The 24,709-nt window shown below is 40.3% G+C and overlaps 1 protein-coding gene across 5 annotated transcripts in view; it reads right to left on the minus strand.

Annotated features, from left to right (window-relative positions):
* Nucleotides 1–23,099, minus strand: part of pbx3b (pre-B-cell leukemia homeobox 3b) — a 77,043-nt gene extending 53,944 nt beyond the window's left edge. The window contains exons 1-2 of one of the 5 annotated variants that reach the window (XM_008419208.3): nucleotides 21,271–23,099; nucleotides 20,662–20,735 (exon numbers count right to left, since the gene is read on the minus strand). In XM_008419208.3, coding sequence (XP_008417430.1) covers nucleotides 20,662–20,735; nucleotides 21,271–21,518 — 322 coding nt within the window. In that variant the 5' untranslated portion in view covers nucleotides 21,519–23,099. The remainder of the gene's footprint in view (nucleotides 1–20,661; nucleotides 20,736–21,270) is intronic. The other 4 variants (XM_008419210.3, XM_008419217.3, XM_008419212.3 and 1 more) reach the window with 4 other exon arrangements.
* Nucleotides 23,100–24,709: the final 1,610 nt, after the last annotated feature.

Raw genomic sequence — 24,709 nt, forward strand, 5'->3', positions numbered from 1 at the left:
TCACAGTCCCACTTACAACTCCTGCCTTTTTCAAAGACGTTGACAAACATTTTAAAGTGTCAAAACTTGAATTGCTGAGTCAGACCAAAAAAATAAAGGAAATTGGCATTGATCATTGTATTTCTGTCCAGAGGCTTCCAAGGATCTGGAGACCTCTACAAAATATTTAGGGGTTGCCATGAAATCTCATGAAATCTCATGGCAACAATGAAACGACAACAATGAAACATCACAACATTTCTGGTCTAATAAAGTAAGTGTCAGCTATTCTTATATGTCCCAGAGTTGAAGATGAGTGTTTCAGGATTTACACCCTGTTGTACTTAAGTTCAAGACTCAAATTTGGAAGTCAAAAAAGGAAGTGTTTTTGCTGGGTTGCCCTCTTGTGTTGATAAAGTCAACTAATAAGGACAATTTGTGGATCCGGCCTAAACGATTCATGTCAAAAGATACTGAAGAAGTCTTGTTAGTGGAACTAAACTAAGAGGCTATTTCACCGCTTTTTAGGGATTCAGTATGGATAATCATCAGCAATACTAGTCAAAACTGCACTGGGATATTTTATACTGGGTACAGACTCTCTAGCACACAGATTTGTTCACGCTTTACAACGACAAAAAAGGGGGAATCTAAGTTTTCCCTTAAATATTGAAAAATCTTGTTTCATTCTCACAACCCATTATCATCTTGTCTTGTGAGGCACATGTATCGTTACACTGCCAATGGACAAACACGAGCTTGAAAAGAAACTTTAAAAGAACGATATCATGCAGCTTCAAATTAAAAGCGATTGTTCAGATTCATCCAAAACTGTCATCCGTGCTGAAGCAAAAATATATCTTGCCCGTACGTCGTCCATTCAAACGTATCTTCCCATCATCAAAAACAATCAAACCCCTTCTTTTGACCAGGGCAAGCCAGACTGAGAGACAGCTCTTTCTTTCAAAGCAACATTGTAATGCTGCCAAGTTGCACTCTAGACTGGCTTCAACCTCCGCCATTGATTTTCCTCCAAGCTGTGACCATTCATTGTTTGTGACATTCTCCTGTCGGCTCTTTAACACCCTTCAACCAAATCAATTTCATATTTTCGTCGATGTCTTGCAACTGGATGGGTCCGATGGGAAGGGACGTCGTATGATTTAAGATGTCGATTTCCTTGCAATGGTTTTATCTCCAGTTTTAACAAGACATGGATTGCGCGACGAGTTTATTTAAACATGTATTATGCAGGAGACGCGGAAATAAGCCGGTGTGAATCTCTGCTGAGCTGAAACAATTAGCTATCGATCGGTAAAGTCTAACTTTCACAGTTTGGAAAAAAAAAGTACAAAAATAAAAATGTATGCAGTGTCAGAATGATGTGAGCTATAACTCAGGTGAAACTTGCGCACAACCTTTCCTGAACCGAACACCAAAGGTTTTTTCTCCGACTCTGATAACTAAATGTAGTCTTCACCTTTTCATATTTCCAGCAGACCACATGGCATTGTCCTCCATTATATTCTCAATATCACACGCTAACAATGACAACAATAATAGAACGGGTGACCTTGACTCCCTGTCTGGACTCCAGGAATAATATTTGATAGCAATATTAAGTGCAACAATAATGAGATGAATATTCCCCATTTATTGTAGACAGCTTTAGGACAAATTCTGAGGGGAGAGCCGCCTGCTGCAGCTACATGCTGGTCACTCTTAGTTGTCAGGGCTGATTTATTGCCTCCTAGCTGTTCAATTTCACATTTTGTCCTCGTCATATCCCCGACTCATGATCATTCTGCACTGACCCTTGTAGGGCAGGCAGGGAATATTGATAAAACAATTATCTGCTTGCCGTTCATTTGATTTTCCATTTCAATTACGGATTGGAGGAGGCAAAAAGAAAAGATTGCGGCATTGATTTTTTTTTTCCCCCTACCTTACAACAGGAAGGAGGCAGGCTTTGATGGGATGCTTGGGTGACAGGGGGTAGGGGAAGGAGAAGTGCACTAGCTTTAGGCGCTACAGTTCTCTTCTGCATTGGCTTTAATCTTCATGGACCATTTATGAATTAAATACTTTTTCACATGAGCAAACACTCGCGATTTAGAAGAGAAGACAAAGAATCTGCAACCCAGTTTGTTTTTTTTTAATCCTTGTTACAAACACATGCATCACATCCAGCATGTTTAAGCGGTTGCTGACCTGAGGTAAACATTTTATGTGCCTTGCACTGTGGAGGCCCAAAGGCCCAAAGGTCATAGCAGAATGTCAGTGACACTATTCCACTCTCTCCCCTTTTCTGACGGTCTGCCACTGTCTATTTGTCACTCTGAAATGACAACACAGCTGCATCATGCTTGTTTTCCTGCAGCACCGACACAAAGCCCAACCACCTCTCCACTGTGCGGTACTGTACTTGGGTGAGGATGATGTCAGGCACCAACGATACCTCGCAAAAGTATTCAGGCACCAACTATACCTCGCAAAAGTATTCACTCCCCTCGAATGTTTTCAGATTTTGGTCACAATAAAACTTCAATGTGTTTCTAGGTTTTATGTGACAAGGAGGACACGTTGCTTTATATTCTGTTACTCTTTTTACTAATAAACATTTGAAAAGTTTAAGAAGTCTTGTAATCAGACCTCCTAAGTCAATACAGCAGATTCTCAACTGGATTTAAGGTCTGGGCTTTGACTGGACCATTCTAACAAATGAACACGCTTGAACCATGTCCATTCTTCTCACCGCATTTTCTTCCCCAACAGAGTAATTGCATCCCCACAGGATGACGCTGCCACCACCATGTTTATTTGTGAGCAGAGTGTGTTCAGGTTGACATGCAATGTTAGTTGTCTGCCACACATTTAAGCTAGATTTTGTTTAGAGGCAACAGAGTAAATAGGGTTGAATACAAATATGTGAACTTATAAAGAAATGTGAAAACTGTTTTCCTTTGGCTTCTACCCATCTATGCACTACTTCTGTTTCTCACGTAAAATCCCAATAAATAACATCAAAGTTTGTGCTTGCAATGTGACAAAATGGCAACAAGATCTCCAGCAGATTGAAATAAATCAGGCATAGAAAGACCAGTAAATAAATCCACTGGAGTATGGTGCATGTTAAAAGCAAGACTTTCATTACAGAGAACTGTGTCAAATGAATCCATTACTACATAAAATAAATAGATTCTTCTGTAAATGATTTGGAACACTGGTAATGGGTAAAGACCTAATGGGAGTCCTGGTAAAATAGCCTTTGGGGAGCCTGGGAAAATCTGCCTCAGTGAAGTGCCCGGCTCTCAGCCAAAACCCTGAGTGGAGGGGGGAGGCTGGGGGTGGAGGGAGGGAGGCGGGCGGGCGGGCAAAGACTTCACAGAGATGACAGAAACTGAGCGGGCCAGAATGACAGACAGAGAGAGAATATGGGGGAAAACGCGGTCTCCGGGAATCTCCAGCCGTGGACGATGTTAAGTTCCACTGTTGAGCATAATCGCGTAAAAATGCTGAGGACTTGAAAGCGCTGATGATAATGCTATTGCTGTCCAGTGATCCAGCACGGTCAGAGGCTGTAGCAGCAGCAGCAGCAGCAGCAAGGCACAGTGCTGTACCACTTCCTACATCGCGGACCACTTGGCCGCACACGGTGGCTCCCGGGAGATTTCACATGACTGACCTTAAATAAGTTTGGCTTTGATCAAAGTTTAGCATTAGCATGATCAGGCTGCTTACCGCAGATCAGGGGGATCAGGGAGATGAGACCTGGGCAAGAAGGTCCTGGCAAAGACTCCTTCCCAAGGCTTCAGCGCACCCTTTCCAACACCAGATTATGTTGGGTAATTAAGGTAATGAACTGGCTAACATAACAGCCATAATGATCCTTTTTATCCCTGTTCTCTAAGGTGCCTCTTGCAGCTCATCTGACACATCTCTCTTTGCATCACTTGAAAACAGCATCGGGCTCTATTTTTTTTCTTTTTTTAATGTCGATTTGTAATATTTTCAGAGCTGGGATTACTACAACTGTAACTAAAGACAATCAAAATCCCCCAGATTTGGACAACAAGGGCATGCAGCAGGAGAAGGAGTGCACCTGTGTGGACATGTGCATTTTGCCTGCAGTAGTGTTCATCTGAGTGTGCGGTCAGGCCTCTCACCTCTCAGTGAGAGACCAGCTCCCCCCAGTCAACCTCCCACCCCATCAGTGCACGACTTGTCTGCCTGCTCCCTTTTCATTTGAACACATTTTCTAGCCAAAAATTTCACTTCAATCTCACCTCATCTCTCCATACTACATTAACCCCTGGCAATTGCCTTCCAAATGACCCCATTAAGCTGTAATTGCCTCAGCAGGCCTGCTCCCTTGCTTGTAATTCTGTGCAGCGAACCCACCAGACGTTCCCCCGGCATTGTTTCATGTTCTGGCTCCCATCAACCAGTTCAGATGCTGAAGCACCACCAACCCCCCCGCCACCCCTCATGCTTTCCAAACCACTCACTACTCCCAATCTCCTCTCTGCCGTGGCCGGAGCTCACCACTAGCAGTGCCACTGGAAGGTTCTCCTCATCTCTGCAGCGCGCGCACACAGGGGGAACCCTGACCTCACCTCCCCATCACCAGCCAAACTCTCTGTTAGATTACACCAACACACTCGAGGCTCGAAATGCACTGATCAAAAATGTTTTCGACACATACTCTAACACACCGATTCTAGTCGATTACAATTTATTCCTAAATACTGTTTCAAAGGAAAACATAAGATCTGTGTTTCCAATGCTTTTACTACACTTCCTGCCGTGAGTGGTTAGGAACTGAAAAGACGTGACTGTTGGTGTGTTGGAGAGAGCTACCAAAAGGATTTTTAAAAACTTTAAAAAAAAATGTTAGCACAAAAATACCAGGGCTTAGATTCTTATGACGGCAATTAACAAGCATAGTACAGCTAGCATCAAGAGAACTGTAGCTTCTACCTTACAAAATGTGACGTTTCAAAATCTATCATGACAGACTGTGAAAAGGTAAAAGAAAACGACTCTGGTATACATTGTTCAGCCTTAGGAGTGTCTGCAGAAAGTCTTGCTCTCTCCCGCTTCCTCACAGCCTGAATGAATCTGAATCTCTCTATCTACACATGTTGTATTTTTGAGCACTGAACTTGATCCGCAAATGAGCTAACTTTGAGTAGCTCAGTAACATCTTCCACTTCGAATAGGGTTTTTATGGACTCACTAAAAGCTCCCACATACATCAGCTGAAGACAAACAGTCGACGCTCAGTCACGACGTTTCGATAAGTTTGTATTCGCATACAGCTTTCATACAACGGCGCAGACCACCCGGGGCTTTTACAAAAAGGAGCTAGCGCCACACTTTTATGCAGACAGTCTCCTTTGTGCACAGCAATGTTACAACTTCCATCCAGGAGTTATTAACCATTTAATAAGATAGTAGTTATTCGGTGAAGAATTATATAAATTTTCAGAATTCCCTCAGCTAAACGTTCCTTGGAAGTATTCATGTCTCCTGCGGATATAAAAACTGGATATTGGAAGCAGGCTGATTAAAGAGAAATATTGACATTGCTGCCTAGCGCATTTTTGCATAAAGACAGCAACAAACTCCTGACGAATCAGAACAATCAGTTTTTGTCACACTTCTATGTAAATGACAATCCAGGTGCATTCAATTCTCAAAACAAGATATTTATGTTCCCAACCAACCAGTCTCCAGTCAGTCAATTAACAGATTCTGGTCAGCAGCTGATTTCTCTCTGAATCTAGACTAAAGGCCTTAAAACAATCACCACTGTGGCTTTTTACAATGTCAGGCTTTTCATTTCATAACCATAGAACACTCAGCAGAGCATGTTTGTGTGAATCTCTATAAAGAGACACCAGCATGTTTGCTTTCGCATCTCGTAATCCCCCCCTCACGTGTCGACGGCTAAATTAATGGTGGCACAATATTTGTACGTTTTAGCATCGTTTCTCTCTCTTCAGTTGTCATTCTAACGCAGCTGGGTGCAGAGAGTACATCCTGCAATGACAACCGCCACGGCACCCTGAGCACAACTTCACCTTTGCTGCTCCCGCTAGGGAGCTGATGTCAAGACTGCTCAACTTTTTGATGAAGGCCTCCATGGATAACTAATGCACAAATTCGGATAGGTGGAGAAAGTGATCCTGACAGTGATGTATTGCAACTAGTTGAACGTGTCCAAAAGAAGACGCTCCTCCAGCCACTGGTGCGCGTACACTGTATATGCATGCATGCTCACATCTGGGCATTGCATGTTTTTTTTTGTTTTTTTCTTGAACATGCATCCTCCTTGTGTTCTCCCAGATATTTCATGCACATGTGACCATTCATGTAGCATGGTATGGGGGAACTATTTATCGATTTAATACTCCCTCTATCTCAGCAGCACATCCTCCATTAAACTCACCCTTAACTTATTAAGTTATAAACGTTCTCCACTCACGCCTTGACTCTTCCCAGAATATTACTCACACAATTTGCTTCTTAAAAAAAAAAATATTACAAACCAAAGCAGCAATGGTTTTCTATTGCAGCTTTCCACTGTAATTTGAAAAGAGGTCCTAAATTAATTCCAAGCTTTGGGTACAAAAGCTTTTTCTGAACACCCAAACCTTCAAAATTGCTTTAGATCATCTCATTCTCTCATTGCCTGTTTATTTAAATTCATCCTTTTTTTTTCCTAAGCAAATGTTCCCAGGAATATCAAGGTGTTTTTGTTGCAAAGCTCTAACTGATCCAGGGGGATTTGCTTCCAACAGCCTGTCTCTCCCTCGCCTTTCAACACAAAACTCCGTGCTCCAATCAAAATGAACCACCAGGGACCCCCGCTTCCCTCCCCCCTGAGCAACGCCTGCTCCGAGTGCTGTGATAGCAGCCTCTCTGCCATTGATCGCGGAGTTTAGCACAGAGCATGTATGCCACTGTTAGCAGAAAAACAAAGACCTCTCTCCCTTTAATAGCGGCGCACACTATTAACGCACCTAATGTCTCCTGCTTCCCTGTGCCCCGAAGAATGAATGAAAGAAAGCAAATCGCAATTAAAAAGGTTAACCGGGGTCCACATCTCGTCTCAACTCATCTTTTTCACACAAATCTTTTTCTTTTTTTTTTTTTTTTTACCTCGTATACAGACTGGTGTCTTTAGGGGGTGTACATACACTTGCCACCAGAGATAAAAACTCGCATTCATGTCTTGCTCATAATTGCATTCCTTGTTGCAAATCTAATTGTAGACACTGAATGCAAAAAGGAAACACAGCTTTATTGATCCTCCTAACACAAACCAGGAGGATCTCATGAATTAAGAATGAGATAAATTAAAATGAACTCCAGAAAAACGTGGCTTGTGGTCCACCATTAATAAACTACTAGTCATATATATATATATATATATATATATATATATATATATATATATATATATATATATATATATATATATTCTGGATACGTATATCTCCTGCATGAATACAGTGTGTGTCTGTTTATTTAATCAAGGGCTGATTTACTTGTGACAGAGAATAAATTCTTCTATTTTCCATGAGCCTCTATAAAATTGCCATCATTTTTAATTAATTCTTAATTAAAATATATTACACCACAGCTTCTACCCATCTCTCTTGATATTCTAACATAATCAATTCAGAACCATTTACATATCATTAATTAAAAGCTTTCCTCTCTCATCCTTAAAATCATAATGAGGGCCGATTCCTCATTAGTAACCTATAAGGGAGAAAATAACAATACAGCAGAGAATGGATGGCATATTCCTCTGTCAGTTCTTTGTCTCCTAGTTTTCTTTTTTCTTCTTTTTCTTCTTCTACTTCCTCTTTTATTTTTAGTATTTCTCAATTGGATTTCAGAATTACAGAGTTATTTTTGCCACACTCAATGAATACCATTGATGAAATGAGCCACTCTTGGTGCATATTTGTGCCTGTGTGCTGACAGGCATAGTGATACAAAAGCCCATCAGTATGTTTTAATTTTTTTTTTAAGCACAAAAAATGTCAAAGAACATATTCGGATCATGTAAAAATCCAAATTGCAGTAATATTTACAAACAAAAAATGCATGAATACATTTTAAATAATTTACAGAAATTAAAGTTTTTCTCCAGATGATGCACTCACGCAAACAAATCCTCATTAAAATTAAAAAGCATTTTCACTTTGATGCACACCCATAGATCATTTTTTTGCTATAGTCTCACTTTAGAGCAGCCAGCGCATCTTTCCTATCTCCCCATCTTGAGCTCTCTCTTAAAGACGAGAAATAATATCAAGTAATGATAGGTATTGTTATGCCGAGGATCAGGCGCATTCTGATTTTTATCGCTCGTCTCTCACAGGTGCTCCGGCGTTACTTGTCAGGACTGCATGTCTGGGTCTTCCACATGTCAGATAAAAATCGCTGCACTTGGTGTTTCGGCAGCCTGACAGCAATTTATTTGAATGTTTTGTCACACTGGTGTTGGTGCATTTTGTGTGGGCTGCTCACCGGAATGGCAACAGCTCAGAGCTTCCTGACACTCTCTAACACACTCACACACACGCACACACCTACACACACACACACACACACACACACACACATACGCACACACACGAAGAGACACACGCATACACATGTGCTAGCACACACACACAGAATCTAGCATAAAATCCCAGATGCATACTGTACTATTTCTGCCCTATAATTAAAACCAGAGTATGTAAAGAAAAAAAAAATCAGTTGTAGACTAACCAGTTATTTATATCTAACACCTCATAATACAGGTGACACTATATTATTAACACTGGATATCCTGTAAAAAAAAACAAAATTACACCTCCATAACCACACACACCGACGTATATGAACCCAAAATAAAATGTCACACCAGCTGGTAAACAGGCGGCACTGAGGTGGATCCAGAAATGAAGCCATGAAAATATTTAGTGTATATATTGGCAAATCAGCCAGAGATGCACCGACCACGCTTTTCCTTTTTTTCTTTGAGGGTTTTGACCTATTTCAATTTTTTTTCTTTGCTTTGCTGTTGTTGTTTTTCTGAAGGAGTATAACATATAAAAGAGAAAAACACACATTGTGGCTCAGTGTATAGAGGTCGTAGTTTTGAACTAAGGATTTATTTTTTGGGGGGGATCATAATTATTAGTGACGAACCAATCTGTTGTTTATTTGTTTGTTTTTACTGGCTGATACAAATTTCAGTTTTTAACAACTGTCTGTTTTATTATTATTATTATTATTATTATTATTATTATTATTATTATTATTATTATTATTATTATTATTATTTTGGGATGATAAAGAATAAAATAAATTGTGGAAATAGCTTCTAACACAGATTAACAATGCCACTAAGCTTTATTTAAATTATCAGAGAAAAGAAACATCAAAGTAGATATTTTTGGTAGACCCATTAATAGATCAAAGATGACAGCAATTTATTATTTTGATGCATTTAATGAATAGGGGAAAAAAAATCAATATTTTTAAATTGTTTGACTCAACAGAGCCGATCAAGAGGAAATCAGATGAGTCTGATCACCGGACGACAGACCAGTGCATCTTTAAGTTATCCCACTTGTGTTTGTTGTATATTGTAATAAAATAATATACATATTATTGTTTTGGGAGCATGACAAGCACAAACCCTCCTGCAATCTTGTGATTCTCTGATATGCCATGGAATATTGAGGAAGTTAATGAAATCCTCTCAAAGACAGGAACTCTATTTTTACACTGCGATAATTAAAGTACGGCGCAGTTATAATTTACAGCCCTCACTTAATTGCATAGGAAAAGTAAAATGGGAGAGCTCTACAGTAGGAGAAGAGATTAAATGTGTGTGTGTGCGTGCGTGTGTGTGCGTGTGTGTGTGTGTGTGTGTCTCTTCAGTCAGGAAGGGTGAATGTAAAAGAGCTCTGTGCGCATCTAAACAGCAGCACTGTATCTTTTAACATCGTGGAACGCATCAAAGATAAAGTAATGAAATATACACTCGTCTATTTTTCCACAACCGAGCCCTTTGACAAATCGAGTACAATCCCAAATCTCCATAAATCACTATTAAAGACAAGTATATCATCACCAGCGCATATATCTTCCCCAGCCTGACCTGTAGACTAATGAGAAAAGGCCCAGACTATCTTGTCTGATTAATTAATTCAAAATGTCGGCTGTTATTCAAATGTGAGGCTGGTGTTATTTGAATAACACTTGACAGCGACGCCTGAAGAAATAATTTCTGGTTTGTGGGGTTGCTGCGGCATTACTGATGATGGCTCATGGAAATGTTAGAAGCCGAGGAGTATTTTTTTCCCCTCTTCCTTAGTCCTCCTGCTTCCTCTCAGCTTCGCAGTCATGATAGCTCCAAGAAGTATTTCATTACTCCAACCAGCAAATCACCCCTCCCAGCCCTTCTTTACAATTATGGCTCTAAGTATTTCTATTTTTTTTTTCTCCACTGTCTGTCTTTTCCTCTCTGTTTGTATTCCCTCCCACAGCCAGCCCAAATCTACGGGGCAGCGCTTTGGCTCAGCGAGAGACATGCTGGCAAAGAGGAAGGTCATGGTTTTTACAACTGCAGCTCCTCAATGCTGACAGCCCGCGCTGCCAAAGTGACACACTCTGTTTGGCTTTCCCACGTTCATACAGCTCCACGGTGCTTCGTCTTTATCAAGAAGCACACAAACACACACGCACACACACGCACACACACGCACACATGCAAATGCACATATTTAATCAGCTCTGAGCAATGTTTTTTGCTGTCAAAGTGCAGCAACACAATGCTCACGTACGGCCATTTTCAAAGAGTGCCACGATAAAAACTAGTGGGGTTTTTTACATTTTTGGTATAATTTTTCTGCTATTCCAAAAGCTGGTTGACAGAGCATCGGGAAAGCAGTCGCTGGAGGAAGAAAATCATGCTGAGGCCCAGGGGGCAGTGCACCCCCTCCTCTATCGCTTCCTTCATCAAGCATGGATTCTAATCAGGGCTGGGGAAGATATAAGACGCTCAGTCATTAAATAAATTAACTCTGCCACTCCATGCTCTCCTTCAGCACCCGTGCGAAGCCCGCCGTGCTCTGCATACTTACTGGGGCTCACCTTCAACGCCGTACCCGAGCGTGCCTGCCAGCACACACACACACACACACACACACCCCCACACACACACACACACACACACACACACACACGCATGCACGTGTACTCACACACAAACACAGGTTAGGACTGAAATTTGAATGTCTAAAGAAGGAGAGGGACCACACCTCCTGTCCCTCAATAATGAGCTACCATTCATGATAAAAGCTTTCACATAATTATGTTAAGAAACCAAAAACATCAGAAGAAAGCGTATGAGATTATGATAAAGTTTCTGTGTCATACTGTCACAGTACCATGTAATGAAAAATGTATGACATCTAAATGCCTTTATTGTAAAGAAAGGCAAAAGTAATTCCTTACTGATGCTAAAATATCGCATAGTGTTTTTATAGTTATAATAATATTTAGTTGTTGCTTCTTGGATACACAGACTTGAACACAAATGTAGTTTACGAGTGCTTACTATGCAATAAACTTGACTTTTTACTGTTCTGCTCTTTATGGAGTAAAACAAGTATGTCAAACGGATGATCGCTATTTAAATACTATGAATATCTGCTTGGAAAGATTTGGCTGTTTGATAAAAATGCTGTTCATAGCTAGCTAAAGTTTGAAAACTGTGTTAGCTTATTAAGAGGGATGGATGTAGTGTTGACAATGTATTTTTGTCAGTGTTTTTTGTCATAAGAAATATTTCCAATTAGGAGAATTTAGCCTTCTTCTAAGTGTTTCTGTCATTGCCTGCTTTCAGCCAGCTCAGTGGCAGTGTCCAGCAACAAGTGGGGGTGGGGGGTACATTGCCTTACTCACTTTCAACGGCCTACTTAAAATTTTACACTGAAAGCTGTAACATAATATTTAAAAATATTGTCAAACCTTAATTACACCATGTTGTAATCCTCATAAAGATTTCAGTCACCTCACAGTTACCAGAGATGCACCAATCAGAATTGTCCACATTTATCTGAATTGAGTGGATTCTTTTGATCAATAATCAGATTATGTACACATACTCTGATGCATAATCCCTTCATGTATTATTTGATTCAAATCAATGCATTGTAGAGGTTATGATCCTTTGAAACAAAAATCTTAATTGGTTGAAATCTTAAAAAAGAGGTCTGACTTTAAAAAAAATGTAACTTGATATTGTCCAGTCAAACGCCTGATTGGTGAATAAAAACAAATGGAAAAAAAAAAAAAAAATCTAAGTCTACACAAATGATGACTAATCTCTAAAATCCAGTGTGAATTTTGACACTGACATGATTTTTTCTTTTTTTTTTTTTAGGATGTGAGCAGCATGCTGCCATTCATCAACAGGAAGCCAGCATGGCGACGAACAGTAAGAGAGCTCAGTGTCGGCTCGGATCACTGACACAAACAATCAAAGCTGACACAGTGTTCGTATAGCACCTGCCACTCTGGCAACACAAATAGATCAATATGAGGGGAGCTCATTCACTGTTTAAAACTCATATCCTTGCACCCACATCATCTTCCAGAGCAAACCGCCACGTAAAAAGTGCATGCTGAATACATATCAATCACCCTGACAGAGGAAATGCTTATTTGAAGGAGCCGATGTGAGGCAAATGCACGGCGTCAGCAGAATGTCCGTTGTCAAAACTTGCCATTTGAATTTTTCGAGCACATCGCGCCGAGACGAATGTCCTCCGAAATCCCTTACGTCGCAATTTATGTCGTTTTAATGCGCGCTTTAATTCTCCATTACTTAGAGAGGAAGTACCTGGGAGGGTGGAAACGCATTAGAGAAAGTAAGAAATGAACAGAAGGGTCTGGGGATCTCTCTAGCAGACACAATTAAATATTCATGTGTCTCCTCCTAGGACACAACAGATACAGATCATTATCATGGCAACAGCATACCACCATTTTGTCCACACATTTGGCTCCAGATCAATGGGTATGTATTAAATTTCAAACAAGGAAGGAAGAAGGTAATGATACTGAATTTTTTTTTTTTTTTTTTTTTTTGGTAAAACAAGCCACATGAAGGAGAATTATCAGGTTATATTTGCACGTAATTGTATCATATCAAATCAGCTTCGCTGAGGTATTTGGAGAAACGTTCTACAATTGTTGATGCAGCAGGACAAAAACCTTGGCCAGCTATGTTAGTTATTCATTCTGAAATTCATTACAGTCTGTCACCTCTTCCTCGTAGTCTTCTTGAGGAGAAAACAAAAGAGGAACAGCAGCAACGTACGCTGGATGACCTCCACTTCCTAAAGAGAGGAGAAACCAGGCTTTTCTTTTTTTTTTAAGGTTTTTCAGTCCCCATCAAGAGGAGCAAAAGGAGGGACAGCATTCCCCCGCTCGCCGTCATTAATCACGGCTTTCTGGGAGCAAGTGCATATTAATTTCTGTCATCCCAAACATCATTTGGTATTGTTATGCCACGGCTCAGTCCTCATTCAGCAGCAGACGTTGGGCCGTTCCTCTTGGTCTGAGGGAAGACAGGGGCCTGTGTGGCGGCGTTTCAGAGCGAGAGGCCTTTATCCCTGGGGCTCTGACACCAATTAAGCCGTTTCACCGAGAGACGGAAAAAAAAAAAAAAAAAAATAGGGACCCGCCGTTTTGCTGTAACATGAGCCAGCACCTAACTGCTGGCCCCTCGCCATCTTTCCATTACTTCAGAAACAAAAATGAACTTCAAGGGACTTAAGAAAACAAAAACGATAGCCAGCTCAGCGAATGGCTTTTATTTGAGTAAAACTCCCAAACAAAATTATAGAGGCGTTTAAGAGTTTGTCCATTTAACACCGGCGGTAGCAGACCTGACTCAACCTCATGGGCTGCAATGAAACTATTATACGGCTGGTTTATAATTCCATAAATGTATTTGAATGCGCAAACAAAATCAAGACATCTTTTCTGGCAGTGCACAAGCTCTAACATCCCCTCTTTCTTTCTGCGTTGCCTTTTAGAAAGCACCACAGTGGAGCTTGTCTTAAGGCTACAGCAGAATAATGCAAGGTTTGCTATGAATTAAATATTAGAAATCTTAACACGGCAGCCAATAAGAATTATTTGCCTTATTAAAGCAGCAGAAGACGCTGATTAAAATTTCATTGCATTGCAGTCTTTTTCCCATTTCTGGCGCCGATATATCATTGTAATGTACGAAAAGCAGAACAATGGCATCTGGAACAATGGCGAGAGAGGAGCTCAAATTTAAAGCTTGCAGAAGAAGAAAAGACAACTCTCCAGGAAAATAATCGTATGAAAGAGAAAAGAGCAATTTGAGGCAACAGGCTTCCAAGTACAACAGTGACAAAGAGTTGAACGTGAGATTTAAGACATATTTGTCAAAATATATCTAAGCTGCAAAACTTCCCCAAATATTGGGAAAACATGTCCACACTGTAAAAAGGAACTTTGGAGGTTATTAGATATTAGCTAATAAATGTATTTACATTTTAATTAAGTAAATTAGTTTAATGAAGCTTAAAGCCTAATAACAATACCTACTTTATTTTTGAAGAAAAAAACTGTTCAAAGACTTGTAGTTGAGAACCTGTATGAATTTCAGCAATTATTTAAGTTTAAGCTCTAACTAGTTTAGCAACAGCGCTAATGCTAAACATGCCAACCAGTTGAGCCTCTTAACCCCAAAACAGTTTATGATAACTAATGATCATAACTGAGCTTATAAAGGGAAGTGTTTACATTCCACATTGATAGAACAGATTGAAAATATTTATTACTATTTCATTAACATTTTTCCCTTAATTAGTTTAGCAACAGAGTCAATACTAAAAGTCGAACTTACTCTCAAGCTGAGCTTATTTTATCTTAAGTGTTTAACAAGAGTAGTTATCCAAAATGTACATAAAATATACACAAATTTAAAAGGCTTATTTCTCTATTGTAGATAATAAACAGTCAGTTTTGTTGAGTAGGTTTATTTAAACTCAACTCAAAGTGTCTTTTAGCTCTTAAACTTACATAATATCTATTCAGAAATATGATACAAATCTGCCCAGATAAACTGCATGCAAATTGCCACACTAATTTAATTGGTTACTTCTACCAGCTTATTTTATCAGTGTAAAAGAAAACACTCACACACAAACTCAAAAGAAAAGAAAAACATATTTTCTACCGCGAATGACATAATGTAATCAAGATTATGTGTAGAAAAGCAGGAATATGAGCAAACGTCTGTTTTTTATCAGCGTTGCTGAACTTGCCACTGATAAGACTTTGAGTTGTCCACATGTAATGTGTACAGAGTAAATGAACATCATAGACTCCCATTGTCCCACGAGGGAAAGCTCTTCCCTGAAACACTAGAACTAATGAAATAGAGACCTACAAATAGCAGTCATTACTGAGGGAGGACTTGGTTTGCACCAGCCTTTTCACTCTAACCCTGTTTACACGTATAACCAGCTTCATGGCATCACATAGGCTCTGTAAGTGACACAGACACAAACAGCATCAGACACTGGGACTACAGTCTCCAGATATTTTCTTTTTTTTTTGTTTTTGCAAAAATAAATTCTGTTCAGCTAAATTAGAGCTGGAATAAAAAAATAAAAAAAAGTTATGCATTTACATATTCTGAAGTTTGTTCAATCTTGGTTTATTTTCGCAAATGATTGCTGCAGAAAAACATGTTGACATCTCTTTCTCTATCATTCTGTCAATAATTAAGTAAATAAGTAAGCGCAAATTGCAGTATTTCCAAAGGTTAAATCTTGTCAGGAAAATCAGTGACAGCTACAGAAGGGGGCTTGTGGAAATTTCAGCTCCAGCATGTATGGCAGGTCAAAGATTTTTTGTTTTTTTTTATTTTTTTTGTACAGTTTTGACAACAATCCAACTCCAGCGATGTATGAAAGTAGAGTCTTTGCAAACTTGCATCAGTATGACAAGCTCTATCACTCATGTCGGTTTTATTCTGTTTACAAAAAAACACTACTAGCAATCGACACGACCGGGCAAACGCTTTTTGAATGAAGTCCTAAATTTGCTCCACCTTCTCCCTGTCTGCTCCAGGTTTGGAGGGTTTTTTGGGGGTTTTTTTTGTTGTTTTTTTCATGTAAACAGGCAAGAGGGGCCGCCGTCTCGCCGACAGGCCCTCTCCCACTGCTGTAAACTAATTTCAATCAATCCTTCCTTTTTGCATCCAAAGCAGCCTCTGCTGGCTGCCACCGCCTGAAGATAACTATTTCACCACCTCTGTCATGCCTAATTAACAACTCAGATGTACAATTTAGAAATTTCGCAATTAACCTAGTAAAATATTGTTGGAGGATGCTAATTGTTATGCCAGTTGCCATAAAGGCTCATTTGCATAACGTATGTGCAAAAAACAATTATGAGCTGTTGATCGCACAGGAGCCCTGCAGAAAACGCTTGGAGCGATTGAGTGGGAAGAGACGGGGTGGATGGGGGGTGGATGGGTGGAGCGGGGGGGAGAGGGGGCGGAGGGGGAGAGAAGACGTGTGCTCGAGTGTGCAGATGGAGGGACAGCGCCGGATCATTGTACATAAAAAACAGATTTGAGAGGCCATGTGCACAGCTACACGAGGCAGCGCCGCTGCAGAAACATCTCTCCCCACAGCACAAAAGCATTTACCCTTCCAAATGAAACTGATATGCATGCTCTTGTTTTTTTGTTTTTTTTTACTCCCTCTCTTTCTCTCCCTGTCCTCTTTGTCTTGCTCTCCTTCTTTTCATCCCGGCTGATGGGGAAATGGAGGGTATTTGGAAGCTACTTAGATAATAGCCACATCTTCCTCGGTCCCCCTTGTGCTTTAGAGGAGGAAGCAGTGGCCCTGCCATTGAGCCAGCCAGGAACCCAGCTGTGCACGACCCATTCGGCACAACCGCTATCTAGTGAGTACAGCCGCATCACTGGGGCTCCACGAGACAAAAAAGCAGCCAAAGTCAATTGTCTCAGCTGCTGAATAGCTTTCTGTTCTCTGTCATGCATTTACGAGGGCTTTTTTTTTTTTTTTGCTTTTTTTTCTGCATGAAGAAAAGGGACAGAAATACAATGAATTAAATGTGCAAAAATAAACTAAAATTTTAGAAAAAATTTCCAATATTTATTTCTATATAGCTACATATATATTTATATACATTTATAAAAAATATTATTCTTTAAATTAACATTTTTTGTATGAAGTAGGCTCATTATCTTTGTCTAGGAGTAATAATTTTTTTTTCTTTCTTCAACTTCTGTTTGTGACTTATGCTAAGCAGCATGGTGGGTCTGGTTGCTGTACAGTGTTTGGGGAAACTTGCTTTAAAAGAGTATTAAATCACACATCTCCCCCCGCCCCCAACGCCACCCCTGTTGCATTACTGAGTTTATTAAATTAAATGCACGGCAGATCACATCTGGTTCAGGAAACACTGATTTTTTTTTTTTCCTTTCTTTTACGCTAACATGCTCAGTCCTAACTCCTTTTTTTTTCTTTACTCCTGGCAAGTTCGCGATATCTCTATATTGAATGTTTTTTTTTTTCCCAGACAATACTTTCTTTCAGAACTCAGCAGAACATGTAATACAGACAGACACCTAAATACACCCAAAAGACTTCCTTGCTTTATATTTTTCTTCCTTCTTTTTCTTTTTCTTTCTCAGAATCCAAGTCGGACACATCCAGGCGACGCTCCCTTGGCCTCCGAGTGCAGGCTCTCTCCATAATCCACAGCTTCACACACTGGATCACAGCATTTATCAGCCTGAATCTGCCACATTCTCTCCCTCTCTCGGTTACCTCTTTAGACCACCTCTCCGTCCTCCCCCCATTTTCCGAACCTGACGAGTCAAAGGTCAGGAAAACAACAAGTCAATACGCAAGCAGGACGAAGAAGAAGAAGCGCCTCGCCGCTCAGAGAGAGCCGTGGAGAGGGGTAAGCCCCTCTGCAGCGCGCTGTGATTTAGCCTGTAATAGTTTTCTGTAATCTCTTGCTATTGATTAAACCTCACATCAAAGAGAAGTCTTGCTACAGAACCTCTCTTTTCCTGCTCAGAAATACCATATGGAGGTAATCTTTCACCTTTGTTATTCTTGCTGCTCCCACCGCTGCTACTGCTGCCTCTGCCCCTGCTGCTGGGAGCTCCTTCTCCCAAGCATGAGGAGGGGAGACCAGTGGGATAATACAAACCCAGCTCAGGGGAATAACTGCAAAACTCATCTGAATCGCACACAAATGCGCCCATTGTCACCTCGCGCAGCTTGAATGTTACCTATTGTCCTGAATCATGGCAGAATTTTGCTTTCAGGTTTGATATTTGGAACCAAAAAGAAAACCCCCTGGCCAATCGAGGGACAAAGAACGACACACGCGAGCTGAATTTCACTTTTTAGCTTATCTAAATGCAAAACTAAGAAGAAGAAGAAAAAAAAGAGGTTGGGGTGGGCTCCTGCTAAAAACACTCAATTTAGTGACAGGCAAATGACTTCATGCTGCCACTTAATCTCATTTCTTGCATAATGCTCTCTAATTAGCATATCAAAGTGAATTAATACTTCTAGGGGCATTAGCTATGCAGGAAAAATGCTGTGGCTCTACAAAAACAGTTAGAGGAGCGCCATAAAGTTTCAAACACCCTGACAAGTACTCAAATGTCTCACTCCACTTTAAAAAAAAAAATTTTTAAAAAAGCTATTTGACATGACATGACAATAAGTTCTGATCACAGCGATTACAGCAAAGAGTTGTTATAAAAAATTTAAAAAAGTGTTGCTCAGGAAAGCACCGGGTCCCTATGGCTGAAAAGCAGCGGCAGCGTGTTGTCATCTGAACAGATAGTGTAAAGTGTGAAGGAGACACCAGCGAATGAAAGGCTTGCTGCGTGTGCTGGAGGAGCGGACCGGTCAACAAGGCCAGCAGACCAGCTGAGCTCTGTCAGACTCAGAGGGGGACAGACTGGGACTCCACAGCACAGGTTAACCACACACACACACACGCACACACACACACACACTGCATGCACACGTGAACTAAAGCACACAGAAAACTTGCTCTCCAATATCTCATCTTTTTCACACACATTTATTCTCAATCTCACACACCCACGCTAACGGCGTGCATGTAAAACTTTCACTGTTTCGTCTTAAATACATTTTCCATTCTGTTAGAAAAAAAAAAGTTTTTTGAAAACATTCAATGTCTCAGTCGTAAATTCAGAGAGGGAAGCGGAGTGTGATTTCAGAAATAAATCCACTAATCTATTTCTGTGCCATCCACATACGAGATGCGCTCTTGTGCTGCTAAGCACTGCATCAGATCCACCACCGGTGTCATTTACGTACGTTAGTCTTATTTGTCTACCTTTAAATTCTCTAAATTCAGCGACAGCACAGCCACAGAGCCTCCACAAGAGCGAGGAGCCCGAGCCGGTCCCTGTGGACGCCACCTGTGTTGAGGAAGTTCATAAAGTTTTATGATCTCCTAAAAGCTAATTTCCTCATAAAGCGCACAAAGGTCACAAATCTGGCACGGAGGTTTCCTCATTAGACTTTTTTTCCCTTTTTTTCTAATTATTTCACCGCCAGAAACACACCACAAACCACCTGCACTTTTTTTTTTGTTTTTAACCTTAAGAATTAGGTGTTTAAATAGTTTTTTGTGGTTTTTTTTGTTGTTTTTTTACCCTGGTCTTTAAAAAGAAAAGGATCTTCGATCACTTCATTTGCAATCTGAACAAGAGGAGTTTATCTAATTCGCTCTATTTTTATTCAAATAAAGACATCATAGAACGAGCTCTGTCCTGCAGGCTCTAATGTCTTGAAAAGTTTTGATCTTTGGATCTAAAATTCAGCTCAGTTCAATTATGTGTGTCACCTCGCAGGCGTGGAGAACGTTTCAAAATCTTTGCTATAAAAATATGTGAATTATTCACACAAATTCTAAGAAATTTTCTGCAAATCAATTTTGATTCATATCAGCAAAAAATAACGTGACTATTTCTTGTTTTGTTTTTGTTTTTCTTGCTTCTGTTTTCTCCAAATCAAGGAGACTCCACAGAGTAGCACTCTAATTATAGACACGCAAGACTGTAGTCTGCTTGAAAGTGTGGGATTGTTTTCATGTTATAAAGCATGAATTTCCGTGTGATCTTAGCTGTGTAGAGCATATGCTGCGGGATTTCCCCGTCCTGCTCTGTGCCAGGGGTAGGGAAGCACGCTTTCTGCTCAAATTCAAAAGACAAGACGCTCCTGCAGGAACGAGAGCATCTTCAGTGGAAAGTGACAACACTTACTGTTTCCACATGGCACACAGTGACAAATTTAAAAAGGTGATTGATTCATTCGGGCAGAGGTCTACCCCTCCACCCCCACACACACACCCTCCACCCTGCCTTTCTCTCTCTCTCCTCTTCCAAAAACCCTTGCAACCTTAACCTGCACAATGCCATCAGATCTATTCTTATATTGTTTTGGTTTTTTTTTTCCCTAAAATATATTTTTTTTTATATGTCAGGCCATTGTTTTATCTGTAGCAGGAAAATCTTACCTGTCTTTTCTTTGATTTCACAGAGAACGCTGAAGAGTGCTGGTTTCATTCTGTGACAGTTCAGTCCATGTTTCCTGTTTCAGTATAAGAAAAAAATAAAACACTCAAATAAGGTCACAGATAAAAACATGTTAGACATGAACAAGTTTAAGCCTCTATGCACTTCACCTCACACACTCTTATATAGAAATATACATTTTTTTAAAAAGTTACCAGAAGTTTAACATCTATTATGAAAATGACTTATTTTCTAAATGATGCTTTTGTGGTAGCATCTGTATGGGGCTGAATTTTAATAACAGTCTTGGCTGAAATCTGACATGTGTGCACCAACTTTTTTTTTTTTTTTGCAACACCACCACCCTCGCTCAGGTTCAAACAGGTAGTTTAAATAAAAACTACGTTGCTCCCTATTGTGACAACTTTCACGTGTGCTAAACGCGTCGCGAGGCTCAGCCGTTGGGCATTACTATTCTTACAGCCAATCCGGTCTATTGTTAACACACTGGGACTTCAGGTAATCAGGGCCAACAACATCTCTCAACAAAAAAGACGCGTCCAGCGATTTGCTGGGAGGGCGAACTTAACAAAACATATAAATCAACCAACTTTGCTTGCGCCTCGTCCAGACTCTGATCGGTTATGGTCATGATCTGATGCAGAATGTCACCGATGTCTTGCTTCCTCCCGTCCCCGTCCGTCCCGTCGTGTCCGTGCGGAGGCGGCAGCGGCATGCCTCCCTGCACCGAGTGGCCGGCCAGACTGACGCCGCCGATGGACTGCATGATCCGGGCTTGATCGTCCATAGTAGCCGCTAAAGAGTCTGTGCACTGAGCCACACAAATTGAAAAACTCATATACGAAATCGGCTAGAGCATATGCCGTAGAGACTAGAATGGATGCAAACGCAGGGTTTGTTCGGCGAAATAAAGACGCGTGTTTCTTGAATAATAACTACAGTAGGTATATGTATCTTGTATGTATATATATATATATATATATATTTTTTTTTTAGTGTGAAGTAGTCCTCTTGATGCTTTCTTTTTTTACGCGCGGGTCCAAAGTGCCCAAAAACGCGTGGCAGTGTTTTGCGTAGGGAAGAAAAAAAAAAAAAAAAGAAAGAAAGAAAAATCTTTCTTCTTCTTCTAAAAACTTCTTCGTCAAAATTGACGCTCCATCATATCCCCGCTCCAAATCCTCGCACCGATCAGTCTTTTTTTTTCTCCCCCTCTCTCTCTCACTCTCTCTCTGCGATTTAATACCGGTAGTGGAGACAAGAAACGGTCCTTGGTGGTCTCTTCACCAGAATCCCCGGCGCATGTCCTCTTGAAAATGTCCAAATCCTCCTTTGCGAAAATTATCCAACGTGGAAATGTGTAAACAAATAATAGTGGTAAAAATAAAAATAAAAATAAAAATAAATCTCAGGCTAAATCTCAGGTAAACGTGGAGTAATGTTCCCTGTATTTAAAAAAAAAATAAAAAAAATCACAATCTGCAGCACAAGGTGTCCAAAGCTTAACATAAAAAAAATTATGAAATGTAGAAAAAGTTGCGATTTTTGTTGTGGTTGCAAAAGGGGAGAAAAAAAAGCAACGGCGAGACGAAATTAATTAGGATAGAACGCCGTATAAAAGGCGATGCGCAAAAAATATCTTGCCCTGCTGAAATTTATGAGCTCCAGCCCTCTGCCTGTGTGTGTTTTATGTTGTTTGATGGCAGCGCTAGTGAGCGATTGACAGCGTGCCAATGCCACTCACTCAGTGCAGACGTGTCAGAGCAGGGTACAGGGGTAGGAAGGAGAAAAAATAAAAAAAATAAAAAAAATAAATACAAAATACCGAAATGAAAATGCACGCTCCGCCCTGCAGAGGAGGGGTCTATACTCTTGTCACTTCTCGCCCGAACAGCGAAAAACAAAATGTTAAGAGCGAGCACTTAGGATGGTGATTATAATGATGAAAGCACGGCTGAGTCCCCTCTCTCTTTCTTGCAGCGGCTGGGTATCCTCTCTCCTCGCGCGTGCACGCCGCAGCTATGTGCATATTCTCTAGCAATGATCGAGATTTAGCTCTGCACCACCGCGGGCAAATGCATAATGAGAGTTTTTGCACAGTTTGATGAAGAACTGCATAGCCGCTTGCGAGCCTCGGTTCGAGCCAGGCGAAGCGGCCAGACATGTTTATATTATTGCAAGTGAAGCTCCGTGGGCCAATCCGGGCCCGGAAGGACGAAGACTGACGAGCCGTCCGTCCTATTGCTGGCAGATGCATGACGCCCAGAACCCACCCACTCCATCCCTCCATCTTCGAGCCCGCTCGTGCAGAAGGATGGGAACTTCTGATTGGCCGTTGCCACGAGTGACATCCATTGCACAAGCAGGCGGCGCTGCTCGGTGCTCCTCCGCAGTTGCTATGGCAGCAGACAAGTTGTTAAGCTGCTGGATGCGAGGCAACAAATATACAGCGCGCTCCTACAGCATGCATCTATATTCCGGGGGAAAGGAAGAAGGAGAAAAGCAAGAGGGCTGCTTTCGGTTTGAGGCAGTTTTCACGCATTATCTGGCTGTACAGAAAGTTATTGGGCAATAAGGCTGACGGTTTTAAGTCTTTACTTTTTGTTTTACCGAGCAAGAGTTCGTGGAAAGAGCTTTCCCACCCCCACAGAGAAGCTTGGTGTTATGCACGGCCCTTCACAGCCTAACTTTTAACAGACTGTTTTTTTTTGTTTTGTTTTTGTGTTTTTTTGCCAGATTTTGTTTAATTAGTCTGAACCAGGCTAGTGAATTGTATAAAAATAACATAATTGCAAAATAACCATGGCATTGTTTTCATTACATTATTTGTTCAAAGACACTAAAATAAATACAAAATATAATAAAGGTTTCATTTCCACCAAAACTAAGTGTCAGAACATGAAACTGGTTTGTAAAGCACATTGTATCTTTATCTCATTAAGTTTTCTTTTTTTGTTGTTTTTTTTTGGGTCTGGGGGTTAAGAAATTAGAAAAGTGGACATATGGAACGCTCTGTGACTCACTATCTGTCTACAGCTTTAACCAGTTATATCTTAAAACAAAGAATCCAGGAGATTTAAAACTCATTTTGTTGTGTAGGATTCTTTTGCCTCATATTATTCCGCCTCTGGCTCTACGTGGTGAAGCTTTAGCAGTTTCAGGATGGGATATTTTAACGTGTCTCTTAAGTATTCCTGGTCATTTTTCTTGTCTTGCATGTGCAGATTTTAAACAGACGATGCGAACGCGTTTTCAAAAATATGATGCGTTTCTATAGTTTCAAGTAGTTGTTAAATTTAGAACTACTGGATATTCATTGCATTGCAATTTTTTATATCACCTCACAATATTGTAAAGCTGTAAGTTCAATTATAAAAAAAGAAAATTAATTAAATTAAAAATGCAAATCAATCTGTATAAACATCAGTAAAAGTAAGACAAAAAAAAGTAATAAGAATGGGTTGTGGCAGCATTTCATTTTATTTGCTTTATAACGATCATCTCGAGTTAGTGCAGAGATCTCACACTTAGTGTTTTTGCTAAATCTTGAGACTTGACAGCAGGAAACAAGTAACGTGATTATAAAATAAATCTTTTAGCACTTTCTGCCAGTGGCAGTTCTTACATGATTGCCACACTGGGTGGGGTCCCTCCTACTGTCCACAAGGATTTTGCTTCTTTTCTTTTTTAAGTTAAAAAAACTAAGTTTCTCTATATGTTCTACAAACCAAAACTGAATTTTAAAGAATCTGTGATTAGCAGTAGTATTTTTAACCAGTACAGGTTTGACCTCTCTGTACGTCACAGTTTTCACGCTTGTGTCAGTGTGTGATTTTCTTGATGCAAGAAGAGTGCAGAAAAATGTTCAGTTTGTTTTCTCATTAATCGGGTAGAGATTTCGTAAATCTCAAACTGTGTTTTACAAAGCTCTTGAATATTTCATTTCAGGTTTGACCAGAAAAGATGTTTTTATTCTTTTATATTTTGAAGAAAAGTTTATTAAATGCCAATCTCTTAAATTCAGCACTGCAT

This window comes from Poecilia reticulata, chromosome 9 (genome assembly GCF_904066995.2).
Source record: "Poecilia reticulata chromosome 9, P_reticulata-male-v2, whole genome shotgun sequence".
NCBI lineage: Eukaryota > Metazoa > Chordata > Actinopteri > Cyprinodontiformes > Poeciliidae > Poecilia > Poecilia reticulata.